General features: G+C 44.9%; 2 protein-coding genes across 5 annotated transcripts in view; both read left to right on the top strand.

Moving 5' to 3' along the window:
• Positions 1-7,723, top strand: part of arhgef10 (Rho guanine nucleotide exchange factor (GEF) 10) — a 56,352-nt gene extending 48,629 nt beyond the window's left edge. For all 3 annotated transcript variants that reach the window (XM_034576377.1, XM_034576375.1, XM_034576376.1), the window contains 3 exons: positions 5,719-5,841; positions 6,202-6,727; positions 6,819-7,723. In XM_034576377.1, the coding sequence (XP_034432268.1) occupies positions 5,719-5,841; positions 6,202-6,707 (629 nt within the window). In that variant the 3' untranslated portion in view covers positions 6,708-6,727; positions 6,819-7,723. The remainder of the gene's footprint in view (positions 1-5,718; positions 5,842-6,201; positions 6,728-6,818) is intronic.
• Positions 7,724-9,679: 1,956 nt separating this feature from the next.
• Positions 9,680-14,968, top strand: LOC117756136 (kelch repeat and BTB domain-containing protein 11). 2 transcript variants are annotated; one of them, XM_034576486.1, is made up of 2 exons: positions 9,680-10,220; positions 11,429-14,968. In XM_034576486.1, the coding sequence occupies exon 2, from the start codon at positions 11,495-11,497 to the stop codon at positions 13,373-13,375; it is 1,881 nt and encodes a 626-aa protein (XP_034432377.1). In that variant the 5' UTR covers positions 9,680-10,220; positions 11,429-11,494; the 3' UTR covers positions 13,376-14,968. The 2 variants fall into 2 exon arrangements, with proteins under 2 accessions (XP_034432377.1, XP_034432376.1); XM_034576485.1 differs by having other exon boundaries at positions 9,681-10,220; positions 11,423-14,968.
• Positions 14,969-15,434: the final 466 nt, after the last annotated feature.

Raw genomic sequence — 15,434 nt, 5'->3', positions numbered from 1 at the left:
TGGATATTTTTCTAGTAGTTGTAGTAGTAACAAATGGACAGAGGTGAAAACATAACCTCCTTGTTGTAGATAACAATGTAGGAGTATTTGCAGGTTGTTTGTTTGATCTAATGTAGCGTTACAAGTGAGTGCATTGATTCTCATCACAGAGGTTTTTCTCTGCTTTGAAAGGTAATTTGATTACGTCATCCCAACGCCGTGGCTCACCCTCAGTCTGTGATGTTGTAAGGCGCTGCTGCTGTAAACCTGTCATTAGCAGGTTGTAACAAATACAGAGGCGAACTAAATGAGCCATCGCTCACAGACAGTTTGATTCCAGATGAGTTTCTTTCAGATGAGCTAATATTTGTTTTACAGGCTCTGGAGACGTTAACCCCATGTTGCACAGTGCATACCCGAAACTGAGGAGGGAATTGCATTGTATTACACCATAACACTGCTTTCAGTTCCTGCCTGTCTCCTTTAGATTTGAAACTGGTTCAGTTTCTATGGTAATAGATCATAGTGTTTTTATTGGTGTGTGACATAAGGAGAAGTTCCTGCCATGTGTGTTTAAGCCAAACATTGTCGCTGAGGATGATCAGATCAGATCAGATGACTGTTATAGTGAAAGTAAATCAAGGCTGAAGTCATCACAGTAGATTTGGATCTTGTAATCTGTTGTGTTACGTCAGCTTGACCCAAAAACACAGTTGTGTGTTCTGTTACCGAGAGGAGATTGCTGCTGTTGGTAGGAAGTCTGGATGTGTGCAGTTCAGTAACTGCTGATTTCCTCCATACAGAGTAATGCAGACAGCTAGAAGCGTTTCCAAAGTTTTCTTTAAAGCTGCTTTCAGACAAGCACTGAAGTCTGGATATTACCTGACATTTTCTGAAGGGGTTGGAAAACGCAAATGTCAGAGTCAGTTGCTGTGGACATTCACATACACGTTGAATATGGCAATAAAGAAATCGACTTGATAAGACAGTGAGATTTGACAGCTGATGCCAGTGTCGAATTGCTGTAAGCAATAACAGCTAAATGTATTCATCATGTCCTCCCTCCTCCCTCCTCCCTCCTCCCTCCTCCATGCTCTACTCCTCACATGTCGTTGTGAACGTGTCTGACTATCTCCTGCCTTGTTCTTCACATGTGAAAGACAAAGTCAGAAAAATGTCCCGACCCTGTTTTCCAGAATTTTATATTTGTTCAACACTTCCATCCTTTTTAAACTGGAATATACATCTGGTATAATCTTGTTTTAGCGTTTTGATACCTGAAGATTTTGAATCTGTGTTTTTTGTCACAGTCGTTTGGTGTGTTACGATCTTCACTTAATAACTGGCCCTGTAGTTGTAGCCTTACTTTGTCATCTTCATCATTACCAATATCGTCATTAGCCTAGTTTAGCATAAGATGTGTTTCCAGTGATTCCTCTGAGGGATTTCTCTGTTATTGCTATGAGGTAGGAATAACATTCAGAAAGGCATCAGGAGTATTTAGGTACAAAATGTCAGAAGCGCATTGCGTGTGAGTCGTGTTATATCTGCTAAATCTGCATGGTAGCTCTTTTCATCTGACTCGTCTCCTTACTTCAAGCGACATTAGTTAATCAGCAGAATGTCAGATCCCTTGTAATTGGGTTTAGGGAGAAGGTTTTTAAATGTCACTAATTTGTTAGAGCAGCTCCGAAGCCAAAATCCAGTTCTGCAAATGTAAAAAAAAAAAAACTGCAACAAAGAACCATTCTCTCATGTCCTATTGTAACCATGGCTACAGGTTTTTCACCGTGGCACGATGATGAACAGCCATTCTGCAGCGTCATGCTTCTGACTGTAGAGAAAAACAGATTAATGGTCGGTACTATCAGCTCTGAATTTCCTTGAGGACATTTCAAATTGCAGGGAAAACTTGTACAAGATAAGAGAACTGCTCCGATTCCCTTGATCCTCCTGCGTTGGTGAGAGAATCTCTGGGTGATGCCCAGTGTTTGGAGTTACGGGGGAAGGCCTCTTTCTCAGACAGATGTGAATGATAAAAGCTGCCTGCAATGGGACCTCGCTGCCCGTACTGGCTAATAGGATCCATGCAACCGCAGAGGAAGCCGTATCTGGGACAGACCACCGCACATTAAAGCTTTCATCCTCCGGGCCTCGCCATTGGGAAAAGCTCACTTCCTCTGATAGCTGCACTGGCTCCTTGGACTGTCAGTTAGCATGGAAATCAAAAGTCTTTTTTAACCCATGATCAAGGGTGTGTAGATGAGATTTGTTATGTTTTAATGAAGCAGTTGCATTAAATCCACCTGTCTCACTGGCTCTCTGCTTGTCGTCTGTGTTGATCTGCTCCAGAGTGTTCCACCCTGGCATTAACTGCTGCTGGCCGGCTGCTGGGGAACAGAATGAGACCAAAAAATGTGCTGTTTCTGCACAATCTCCGGCGTAATTGGATTTGCCAGCCAAACAGTTTGGGACAGGAAGGGACCGTCTGCAATCGATGTGTGTGAGGCCAAGAGTGACAGGGCCTTCCTCTGCAGCGCTCCGCTCCATCGACACTTGTTTACCGAGACGCGAGATAGAAATGAAATCGTCTCGTAGGAAAATAGCAATGAAATTAGATCTTTTTTTTTTATAAAAATTTTTTTTAAACCTCTGAATCTCCAGGAAGTCCACATTATTATGAAGGAATATCACATTAAAGACCCTAATGCGGATGTGGCTTGTCTACAGAGAACACACTGATCCAATGAGCTGTATCTCCTCAAAGAAAAAAACACAGGGCGTTGTCTTCAGTGTGAACGGCGTCAATGAATGGTGCAGTGTTAAATGCAGGAGGCGCTGTAGGTGGGGTTATCCTTCTCATGTTCGAGCATGTTGGAGCAATTTCTGCTAACTCCCGTCTTTGGAGACCGAACTTCCTGATCCAAGCACTGAACACACAGTGGGTTAATATGCTCTAATAGCCGTCATTATCACTGTAACTCAAAGCTCGTGTTTATTAAAGAATCCTATACAGTTTATGTTTTAGAGTAATTTAGTGGTATCAGTAGCTGATTGGATGTCGTGTTTATTGGACTACTTTTTCCTCTATATTCCCAAATACCGAGTGTTAGACACGCAGAAGTGTAATGTGGATTTTCTTATTACCTCCACCAAGGAGGTTGTTGTTTGGTTGATTGTATTGAAGATTAAACAAAAACAAATGAACAGATTTCCACAAAACTTGGTGAAAGGATGCAGTATGAGTCAGGGAAGAACCCATTACAGTGGGGGTGGATCCAGGAGATTTTTTTCACTTTCTTTAACATTGTGAGACAGGGCGGTTTTGGACCTTTTCACTGATTTCCCAGCGAATCATTCATGGATCTTGATAAAATAAAAGAAGCCATATTTAGGGTTCTTCTGGGTGTGAATTTATTGTATTGAACCTCCGTGGGACCAGGGTAAAGACCGCGACAAAGAATCTACAAAAGCTGTAGAATAGTCAAAAAATGCCCAAATTAAAGGAAACCTTTAGGGGAAATCATTGTGTTAAATGTAAATAAGTTTGAAATTTAATACAAGACTATCTTAACAAGTTCTGAAGAAGCACTTCAAAAGACAGTGGGCCTCCATCAAAGCAAGACCTTACTGTGCATATGTCTCAGAGGATGGTGGCTGACCGGCTGGCTGCTGTGCTGAGGGTCTCGTCTGCCTTTGTATGCTGCTCTGTGACCTATAAATGCAGCCATGCGCGGTCTAATGGGAGATAAACATCAGGGGGGGTCAGTAAATAACACCTCCAGCTTCTCTTTGTTTGTACGCCACTATTGTTGCACACGTCCCAACACGCTTATTCCTGAATGAACGTTCGCTCACAAAGCGCTGACTCAACATGATAGTGTCCCATAGCTGCACTGTCAGGGAGCTACAGCTAAAACTGAGAGTCTTTGAAAATAATGAATGGTGTGTAGTATTTAGTATTTCTTGTAACAGCATGGTTCTGGTTCGAGATCCCGCAGATACACACGGTCGCCCAATCATGAGTCAGTCTTAGCTGTCAATCATTACGTTTCACCCCATTTATATAGCGTCAAATATCTAAATTAAACCAAACTGAAAAACACTTGAACATTAGTCTGATAATAACTAACTTAAATTTCAGAAACCCTCTTTGAGAAAAATGTATTTGATGTGTATTTTTAAAAAAAAATTTGACCCATGTCATATCCAGTAACATGGAGGAGGCAGGGTTTATGACCTATACTGCAGCCAGCCACCAGGGGGCGATCAAGACACTTTTGGGAACATGTTTTACAATAGTAGTAATAAAGAAAGAGGGTGTAACTTCCAGCTCTTTCGCCAGATCCAATGCTTCCTCACATACTGCTGATCTGTTATTGCTCCACTAATAGAATGGCTGATACAGTGTATTATTGTAAAGTTTGGGATTTGCTCCTCCCGCCTGCTGGTGCTTGTCAGGAGTAAGTGTAGATCAAAGTGGGGCAGTGGTGCGGGATCAGGGCCAGAGCCGGGCCGTGTTGATGCTCACTCTGGGTTTATTTTAGTTCACCCTCTGGGTGGGGAACTCCAAATATTATGAAAGGAGGAAGTTGAGCAAGGCCCCCTCCGACCAGCCGGCCGTGTGTTTCTGCTAACTCTGGATCTCATTAGAAGCACATGTGGGCAAGACGCAGAGCCTCGTCCTCCACTGTACCTGCCCTCTGTCTGGCAGGATTCCTGGAAGTGTGGCAGGGTGGCGTGCGTGTGCCCCGAGCAAGGGGTCAGCTCCAGGGAGGGAGGGCGGGGGGTCAGCCTGCAGAGACTGGCAGTCATTTTTCCTTAAACCCAAGAGGATTACTTTTAGGGAGGAAATTCAAGTCAAGCTGTTGCAGCAGTAATGACTCATGACAGTCTCGCCTCCCACATAGCAGCACTGAAATGACTGTTTTTGCCAAACCCTCAGATTCCTCACACAATCCTGAAAAATGATGATCAAAATGTTGAACACGATTCAATAAAAATGACTAGATACCGTTTCTTACACAGCTTGTTCCTGACAATGCTCCCGTGCAGGGACGGTCTGAGCCGAGCGCCAAATTCCACATCACAAGTCACCTAACAGTCCGTCAGCGAGCCTGAAAGGTGCTGTTAACTTCACAAAAGCTGCTTTTAAAGCCCAAAGGAGCATCACAGTGATTTTTCTAACCAGGAGGGGAAATGAAAGGTCAGCTCAGATTGTCCCTTTGTAGCTGCCGTAAGCTTTCTCAATAGAGGCAGCGCTCCCTGCTTAATTACACCAATCTGTTACATAACACTTTTGTGTTTGCCTGTCTGACTCAAAGCGGACAACAGCTCTGTGTTGTTCTGCGTTCAGCCTCTTGAAAAGAGCTCGCGCTTACCCAGGCTCCTCTCCTCTACGTTGCCCTGGAGACAAATAACCGCTGAACATCATCGCTGCGAAAATGCCCCCACTCGCTAAAAAGATATATCTCCTCCCTCCCTCCTTCCCTCCTTCCGTCCCTCCCACACACCACACTGTGTTCAAGCTGAAGTGGCCCATTAAATATGCACTTCTCTGATTTTCCAGGAGACAAGAGTGTGCACGGTGCATCTGTGTGAGGTCCAACAGTTCACACCTGACACCATAAACCACGGAACATGTCTCAGCCAAGAACCATTTAACTCTGACGATTTCAAATGTCACTGGATTGACTTCGGAAAATGAAAGCCATGTTGTGTGTTTGTTTTCTTCTGTAGGGAACCAGAGAGTGTCAGTGAGCAGCCTGCTGGTCTGTCACGGTCTGCTGCTGGTGGGGACCAACCTGGGGGTGACTGTGGGCCTCTCTGTCCCCAGACTGCAGGGGATCCCCAAGGTCACAGGTAACACCGAAACATCACTGTGTCACTATTTCAAATGTACTATTGTTAGATCAAGACTTAAATACCTATTTTACACCAGATTTAGCAGTTATATGCTGTTTTTTTTAATGCAAGTAAACCTCCCCCCCCCCCTTAAAAACGATTAGCTTAATCATCATAGTTTTAACAGCTTGGCGATGTAATGATCTTAATAGAACTGTCTCCTAAAAAGACATTTTTGATAAAGACATATGACACATGATAAAGTTGCAGATTATTAATTTCAGTTCTCAGACATGTTTATTGATGATAAACATTAACAAAAAGCAAAGTGTGTGAAACAAGCAGGATGAACACTGATGTGTCTGTGCTCGTCGTCAGGCCGGGGCATGGTGTCCTTTCACGCTCACAGCGGAGCAGTCAAGTTCCTCACCGTGGCTGCTGCGGTCTGCAATCGCTCCACGGGCCCGGCATCCTCCGCCCCTCCCGCCTCAGCCCAGCCAGCAGAGACTGAGGATGCGGAGAACACCCCCCCGCCCTCGGATCCAGCGCTGACTCCTCCACAGGGACGAGGCGTGTGGCTGGGAGAGGCGGGCTGCACCGCCATGGCTCTCCGAGACTCTGTGTCCTCCTCGTCCTGCGGCTCCCTCGCCCCATCCCAGGGCTCGCTGGAGCACGGGCCGGAGGACGGGGCCCTTTACGACGTGCTCCACGACCCGGCCCACCATCGGAGGGGTCGCCGCTCCAGCAAGGTGGACGTGAGCTCGCTGCTGGTGGTGTCCGGGGGTCTGGGCCACCGCAGGGTGAACAAAAAGACCAAACCGTCTCGCCATGAGGACACAACCTCCACTATCATGATCTGGCAGATTCCTTTACTCAACATGTGACACCAAAAACTCATTGATGGGTCAGTACAACAGCATTTTATCAGTTACAAGTAGAAACTATGTTGTGTGCATACCTCTCACCAGTATTTCTATGTTTTCTGTGTTTTTCAGGTTTTCGGCTCCACAGAACTCTCCCTGTGAGGCGTGGAGTTACACTTCACAGAATATTACAACTAAACGTGTTATTTAAAGCAGAACTGCATCGGGAACTCTGCATCATCGTCTCCTGCCATAAAACACAAAGGATCGATAAAACCACTCAACCATTACGCTCGATACAAACACCATCCTACAGACCAGTCGAAGGATACTCTCCACTTGTTAAGGATGTATTTTTTTTAAAAAAACACTACAAGGTCTTTTCATTTCACCCTCTGATAAAAGTGTTCCGTAACATGGCTAATACATTCCATTGCTTCCCAGTGTTTGTGCCACACAGTTGACTGCAGTGTTTAAACCAGTGTTGAAAAGGAAACGGGACTCGATCGACGACACGGTCCCGCTCAAAAGGCTCGCGAGGAAACGACGCAGCTTTGAAAGTGTTACATAGAAGTTTCTCGTACGATTATTAGGATTAGGACTCCAGATCGCCTCTCAAGGCCCGAGTTGTGAATGTGACGTGTCGCAGCTCAGGATTACATGTGCAGCAGATCTGGGGTCAGAGGAAGTTTTTATATATGGAATCAGATGCTTTTTTTTTTTTTTACCATTGAAGCTGCAACTATACTGTAAACAGAGCAGAGAAAGGGATATAGAGAAAAAAAGGTGAAGTATGGATGACTGAATTAGTTTGAGAGGGTCTGAGGAGAATGCCTGGCTGGCCAGGTTTCATTTCATAAAGGGAAGAAAAGAGTCTTTATCACCACAAGAGAGTTTGTTGTTTCCCCCTAATGCATATTTGTTTCTCACATAAGGATATTTTTAAAAAGGATGAAAAGCTTTATACTTTGTCATAATTTGTCTGTATGTCTGTTATGTGCATTAACAAATTCATAAACATTGTTTTATTGAGCAAACTTGTGTATTTCATGCATTCTTTATCGAGAATTTCCTCTTTTTGTAATTATATTCTTCCCGTCGTGTCAGTTAAACTTTCAGGGAAACACACGTCGTTCCACAAGCCTTGTGGAAGCTTTTCTGCAGTTTTGGAATCTTTAAAGCCAAACAAAGTACAGTTTAGAAGCAAACAGATTTTTGTTATACTCAAGTGGAGATAAAAGAAGGAGGAAATGGTGTCGGTGTGAACACGTTTTTTTTTTATTCCAACCTTGTACTTCTCCTCCGCTCCGACTGTGTGCAGCCATCAGTACATGCAGGGACTAGCAATGTGCCTGAGGGGCTGCAGGAACTGAGCCTGATGCAGCTCTTCCGGGATTCTGCTGCTCATTTCTCCCACTGCCGAGCAGAAAGGGTCAAGACTTCCTCTCTCTTATGAGGCTCACGCCCACTCGTGCACAACCAGCCTTCACTATCATGTCAGTTCTAGCAAAAATAGGCAAGATGACTCTCATGGTCTGAGTTTTTTATTTAAAGCTGCAATCCACAGCACCTGAGGATGATTCCTAAATATAATCTCATCTGATTTTTATCGACTTGAACTTGAGATAATGCTTAACTCCTGTAACTGAATACTGTCTTGTATTTATTAACTACAAGTACAACATGGCAACACCCCAGTCTCAGTGTAAGTAAGTAACCGGGTTATCAGTGTGTCTGGATGGGTGTTGCCATTGCTCACATATCAAGACAGTGCTGTGTCGTGAAGTCCTTTTGTTATCCCTTTGACCCTGATGTTTCCATGGAGACACTTGCGTTCTCTCTCTCTCTCTGTGTGTGTGTGTGTGTGTGTGTGTGTGTGTGTGTGTGTGTGTGTGTGTGTGTGTGTGTGTGTGTGTGTGTGTGTGTGTGTGTGTGTGTGTGTGTGTGTGTGTGTGTGTGTGTGTGTGTGTGTGTGTGTGTGTGTGTGTGTGTGTGTGTGTGTGTGTGTGTGGCGAGTCTTTGTTCTCAGAATATCTGGCATTAAACCCTCCCTGCTGAAAGCTGTCTAATCTCACAGGGCCGATAGTTGTGTGATGCCCTCGTGGTGGCTCCCGTCTATTTTTGTATTTGAAGGCCAGTTGCTAAGACGCCGCACAATCTCCAAGGAGGAGAGGTTGTGGACCCCAGGATTTACAAAAAAAGAAAATTGTTCCCCTGCAGCTGCTGCTCTTTAATGATGCCCCTTGTCACGTGTTGAGTGTGTTTATGTCTCACACATTTTGATTGGTTCAGACTGTATCTCTCATTGAACTCCGATAGAAATAGTGTTGCATCATCAGCAGATGGAAAATGTGACTTTTACTTTCAGAGCATTGTGAAGTTTTGGGTTAAACCTGCTTCATGTACACATTTATTTATTACCTCCACCAAGGGGGTAATTTTTTCCATTTTTTCATCAGTGTATTTGTTTGTTTGTTACCATGATTATGCAAAAGCTACCACATGGATTACCATATATAACATGGTGGAAGGCTGTGGTACGGGTCAAGGAAGAATCCATATAATTTTGGTGTGGGTCGGAAACAGGGGATGGATCCAGGGTTTTACTTTCCACTTAATATTGTAAGATGTGATGTTTTATACGCCATTTTTGTTGATTTCTCAAAAATGTTGACATATTTAGGGGACCGATATTTATGAGTGTGTGTAATATTCCAATGGGCAATAATCTTTTGGGGTTATTTTGAGTGTAGGCTCACACTTTTTTGTGAGTCTTATGTTGGGGTTGCTGTACCAGTGTGTGTGTGTGTGCACAGGCATGAGGGGCGAGAGGGAGGGAGGGAGGGGAGGGAGGGGAGGGGTGTCCCACATATTTAAATCCCCATGCGGACCCACCCTCCTGCTGCCACACGTCCTGGTACCCAGCTCAGGGATGATGCGTAAAGGATGATGCGTAAAGGAATGTCGCATCTCTTGGATCCGTCCAGAGCGCGCGCACACGACAGATGGAGCCTCGTGCTTTCCTGAGTGTAGGGTTAATGCCGACTGTAGGGGGCGTGGCTTAGATCAATAATAACCGCCTCACTGTAGTGAACTGTAAAAAAAAACACAGAGAGAGAGAGAGAGAGAGGAGAGGACTCAGTGGGAACTCACCACACAGACACTGAATGTGCTCAGCAGCTTCGCACCGGAGGAGCTCACCGATCAGAAGGAGGTGCGACCTGGAATGACTGGTTGATCGTCCCCTCCGTCCTCCCTGCCTCCTCCTCCTCCTCCTCCTCTTCCTCTTCCTCCTGCTGCCGCCGCCCGGACAGACACCTCAGTGCGGGTCGGGAGCGGACAGAACCAGGAGGCTGCGCAGTCTGGATAAAAAGCGGTGATCGGAGGGACAAAGCGGCTGGAAATTGTCGGGAGAAGTGAACCAGCGGAGCCACAGGAGAGTCTGCTTCATCGGGACTTACGTAACTGAGCTGTGAGGAGCGACCGGCGGCAGAGAGAGAGAGAGACGCTGCTGCTGTTTAATCAGAACCGCAGGTAGGTCACATTTAACGGGAGCTGATCTCACATCCTTATATATAGATTATAATGAGGTTACCACACCTCATACTCCCGCAGGACTCCACTGGGGGAACTGATTTATCATGTCTCCATGGACACGGTCTGTGGAATGTCTCACAGGAGTTACTGATACAACACAATCCTCCTTTTATTCTTCATATTAGAGATTAATTCTTCCATCAGCGCAACACCCTGTGCGCATGCGCCCTGGGCGTCTCCAGATTACCACGAATAACGGACAGACAGTGTTGCACATACGTCGAGCACTTAAAGATCAAAGCTACATGTAGGAGTGGCTTTGATTTCATGTGCGATCTGCAGATTTTGCACCCAAAAGCCTCCATGTATAGGTTGACATGATGCCACATTACTATAGTGGTGAGTCGTAGAGCAAACCTGGCAACAGCAGGAGAGCAAAGTAATATTTTCCTTTAAAATCCACTGGTTCCGAGCTGTTCTTACTAGAGAAATAGCGCCCCTCAGAGATCTAAGGCCATTTTATTTACACAGCAGATTCCTTACACAGAGGTAGATTCAAGGTGCTGTACATTAAAAAACAGCACAGAGACTAAATGAAAAGAAAAATCTATTAAAAAGCAGAAAGCACAGTTTAAAATAATTAAAAGAGATTAAGAGGTCAAAGAAATACCAAGGATAAAATCTGAGTATATATTTAAAAAAAAGTTGAAGGAGTAAAATAATACAAAAAAATAGAAGTACAATAATAAAATAAATAAAAATAGAGTAAAACACAATGATGGAATGACCTTGTAAAATAGTTAAAGGCACTAAAAGTTTTCAGTCTGGAGTTAAAAGTGCATAGTGACTTAAAGCTGCTCCTCCATGTTTAGACTGGGCCCTGGGTGCCACTAGCAGACCACTCCCCAGTGATCTCAGGGGTCCCACAGGGTTGCATTGCACTATCATGTCTGTTATGTTAGGGGCAGCTGCATTAAGATATTTTAAAAAGAGCAGTTCAACTTTGAATTCTATCCTGTGGTTGTCTTTTTAGATTTGCTTCAAACTCTTGCAGCAGAATTTTGGAAGAGTTGTAAGTGCCTGATTTCTTTTTAGGTAAACCTGTTAAAAGCCCCATGTCGTCAATTCTACTGGAAATAAAAGTGTGAATCTTTTTTCTCGCTTTGGTAAAATCCTCTCCTTGTTTTCCCTCCATGTAGGTGAAGAGTTTTTCTATCCAGTCATCATGATCGGCGAAGACAACATCTCCTGTCACCAGTGAGGACGTCAACATGAACGAGGGCCACAGGCAAGGCGGAGGGGCCATCACCGTGGAGGCCGACGTCATCCTCCATGTCGCGAACCCCGACCTCGTCAAGCCCGCAAACAGAGATGGGAGTTTATGTCCGGGTTACGTCCAGGGATTCCTGCCAGAGGACAAGGACTTCAGCCCTACTCCGGTGTTTGAGAAGGAGTACCTGTTGGATGGGAGGCTGATGGAGAATAATCACATCGATCATCAGAAAGGCAACGGCTCATACGACTCCAGAGCTGATCAGTACCACCTCTCTAATGTAAAGGGGGCTCTGGTTCTCCCTCTTCATACTGACTCTCTGTCCAATCATGTTTCTGACACACTGCAAAACTGTACAAGCAGTGAGATGTACAACGGCGCCAGAGCCAAAGTATGCTCGTCTAGTCAAGGCAAAGAGGAAACTGATCGCTCAGGGCTAAAATCAAACCTCGAACAGGCAGATGAAAATACATCAGCTAAAGAAAAGCCTGATCTAGTCATCGAAGTTGGCGGGCAGACGATCAGTGCTCACAAATCTGTCCTTGCAGAGAAGAGCGACTACTTTAAGGCGCGGCTGTCACGAGACATCCTGAAAGTAAAGGGAATGAGCTACAAGACATTGTCTACGTTGATAGACTACATTTACACTTCCAAGGTGAATGTGAGCAAGGACAATGTCGTCGAGGTCATCACAGGCGCTAAAATCCTCCAGATCCCCTGCGCCGTCCAGGCTGCCATGGACTCCATGTCGGAACAAATCACCGCAGAGAACTGCTACGAGATTCTTACCATTTCCAAAAAGCAGCGGCTGAACGAGCTGAAGGAGACGGCCTACGGCTACATGAGCGACAATTTCCTCAAGATCCTCAAAGACCCCGCCGTGTACGGGCGTCTGACCGGATCGGAGCGGGACCTGATCCTGAGGAAGAGAATGGAAGGGAGGAAGACGCTGATGGTCGCAGAGATAAACGATGTGTTTGATCGAGTCGGGAGCAGGCCGCCGAGTCGTTGCGGCAGCCGGCCACAGAGCCCCTTGTCGGAGGGGTCTTTAGAGGATAACCATATGATTTACTTCTTTAACGAAACGGCGAATGACTGGAGACCTTTGACGGCGATGCCTGAGGACTTAAACACTAAAGGGTGCGGGATGTGCACCTTGTACAACTACCTGTTTGTGGCAGGGGGGATCAAGGGCTACGGTGACAAAGGCAAAGTGTCGGACAAAGTCTTCTGTTACAACCCCATAACCAACCGCTGGGCTGAGGTCAGACCTCTGAACCAGGCTCGAGCCCAGCTCAAGCTTGTGTCCATGGACGGCCACTTGTATGCCATCGGAGGGGAATGTTTGTTTACAGTGGAAAAATACGACCCTCGCATTGACCGATGGACTACCGTGGCCCCATTGCCCAAGGGAGCCTTTGCCGTGGCCCACGAAGCCACCACCTGCAGCGGAGAACTCTACGTCTCAGGGGGCTCCCTCTTCTACCGCCTCGTCAAGTACGACCCCAAGAGGGACGAGTGGCAGGAGTGCCCCTTCAACAACAGCAGGAAGAAGTCCACCGACATGGTGGCGTTCAAGAGCTTCATCTACCGCTTCGACGTCAACCGCGAGCAGGGCATCACCGTCTTCAAGTACAACACCATAGTGAAAATGTGGCACGACTGCGAGTCGCAGAGGCCCGGGAGCCACTTACCGTTCAGGTGCGCCGTCATCGGGAACTGCATCTACTGCGTGAACAAATCCCAGACGCTTCAGTTCGTAGTGGAGGAGGAGAGCGGCTACTTTGTGGAGGAGGCGCTGAGGGCACCTCTGGAGGCGAAGGGCGTTCTTTTTCCTTTTGTGCTCACGTTGCCTGAAAAGCCTGAAAAAGTGACATAGTGTGTGCGTGTGTCATCCAGAATAAGACATTATACCTGGCAAAACTAGAATAAGCAGAAGACATTATACACACTCTTCAGTGTCAGCTTCTGTCCTTGTGTCTCGATGGCTGCTTTGCAATGGAATGTGTGTGTTTGCATGGCAATTTAACAGGTTTGCGCCTTAAAAGGAAACATTTTATTTGTCAGTGTTGAATGACTGAACGAAACCATATTTGTATCTGACTGTAAATAATGACATCATGAAAGTGACTGTAGATTTTTTCGTGTATTTCCTGGGTTCAGTTTTGGTGCAATGTAGAATAGACTTAGAACATATTAACTAGTTTACTGGTGACTTTGGTAACAAAAAGTTGTTTTGCTGGAGATTCTATTGTTATAAAAAAAAAACGATGGAAGCAGTTATCGTGCGCTTTATGAATGATGTAAGGCAGGTTCTATGCAAATGAAACAGAATATAAGGGTCTGCTGTTCATGGTTACTAGGAGCGGATTTGACTGGAACGAGTACGATGTTTTGCCTTTTATTCATCCTGTGAAATATCCTCACATTATATTGAGTGAAAAAACAAGAAACTGCTGTATTCATCTTCTAAACTGAACAAATATTCCTGCTGGTGAAGCGTTTATTTACCTTTCATGAATTCAGGCGACGTTCACACAAAGCAAATTTGTATTTCATCTCCTTCAAGTTAAAGCTTTAGATTTTTGCATCACAAATCAGAAACTGAAAAAAGTACACAGTATTCTTCTTATAGTGCCTCTTCACAGGTGTAACAGTTCCTGCATTTAGCACATTTGCCAAAGATAAACAAGAATTCTTTAAGGCTATAACAAACCTGCATAAATCCAACCCACAAACAGTATAATGTATTTTCACATCTATTTTTTTTCATTAGGTTCTTAATGAAGGAAGCACTTCTCACCACAGTCGAGTCAAAAAGTAAAACAACAGTTTGCTGCTAACTGACACTTCTCTGGAAGGTTTAGGAGAAGTCACTCAAACTCCACAGCTGCTATGACCTTCCCTGTGTGACTTTCAGCAGCAGAACCCTGTTCACCTGTTACCAGGTTGTTCCCATGAATAGGGTCCTTCCCTTCAGGCCCAACATCAAATCCGACCACTGTGCTGCAGGCTCCCGGCCCCTCGCTGCCTCCACTGGTCATATGACACTAATGAACAATGTTCTTCCTACATCGGTGTACGTGAATGCCAGTTTTTGCTCTTAACAGTCCTTGCTTTGCAATAATACAGTGGCAGTTTTGTATGGAGGCTAACGCTGATTTATTCCTTGAACAAATAGCTTTTGATAATATTTGTAGAAGTGTATCCATGCAGTCGATGTGACGCAGACAAAATGGATGTGGTTTTGTATTTTTTTTGGCTGGCTGGCTGGCGTCTGTATTTTGGTGATTCTCTTGGTTTTTGTAAGGATTTGGTAGTTCTGGATCTGCTGCTGTGATGGACATTAAAGTGACGCTGAGGCTTCCTGTTCATGGCGAACGTACGGAGTGAGCTGACCAATAAGCTGTTGGATAATGTACATCAGTCAGAGTTAAGTGCTTCAAATAAAATATCTTGTGTCTGAAAATGACCCATTGACCTCTGAGTGTGTTTTCAACAAGATGCTTTGTTTGGGTTCAGTCAGCCTGTCACACGTGGAATGGACTTGCCATCTAGTGGGCTCTGAGTGTAACTGCACCCAGTACTGCTGCTGCTCATGGCCAACAAAACATTAAGGAACTATAATGGACAGATAGATTGATTGGCTGCTACACCATATAACACACACTTAAAGTTATAAGTCTCCTAAATATGCCTGATTAATTTCATTTAGATTCATGAATTCAATCAAATTGGTGAACGTGTCAAGTCAGAGTTAGTGAAAAAGAAATTCCTGGATTTGGATCTGCCAAAACACTTTATAAATTACTTCTTGGCCTGTGTCCCATCCTTCCACTTAGTTTCAATAAAATAAATGTAATTTCCTTGGCAGAGGGAACTAAGATGCCTGTTTTTCCTCACCAATAATGTACAGTGATTGTTGTAATATTCACAGT

This window comes from Hippoglossus hippoglossus, chromosome 22, assembly GCF_009819705.1.
Source record: "Hippoglossus hippoglossus isolate fHipHip1 chromosome 22, fHipHip1.pri, whole genome shotgun sequence".
NCBI lineage: Eukaryota > Metazoa > Chordata > Actinopteri > Pleuronectiformes > Pleuronectidae > Hippoglossus > Hippoglossus hippoglossus.
This window is presented reverse-complemented; position numbering and strand designations above follow the sequence as displayed.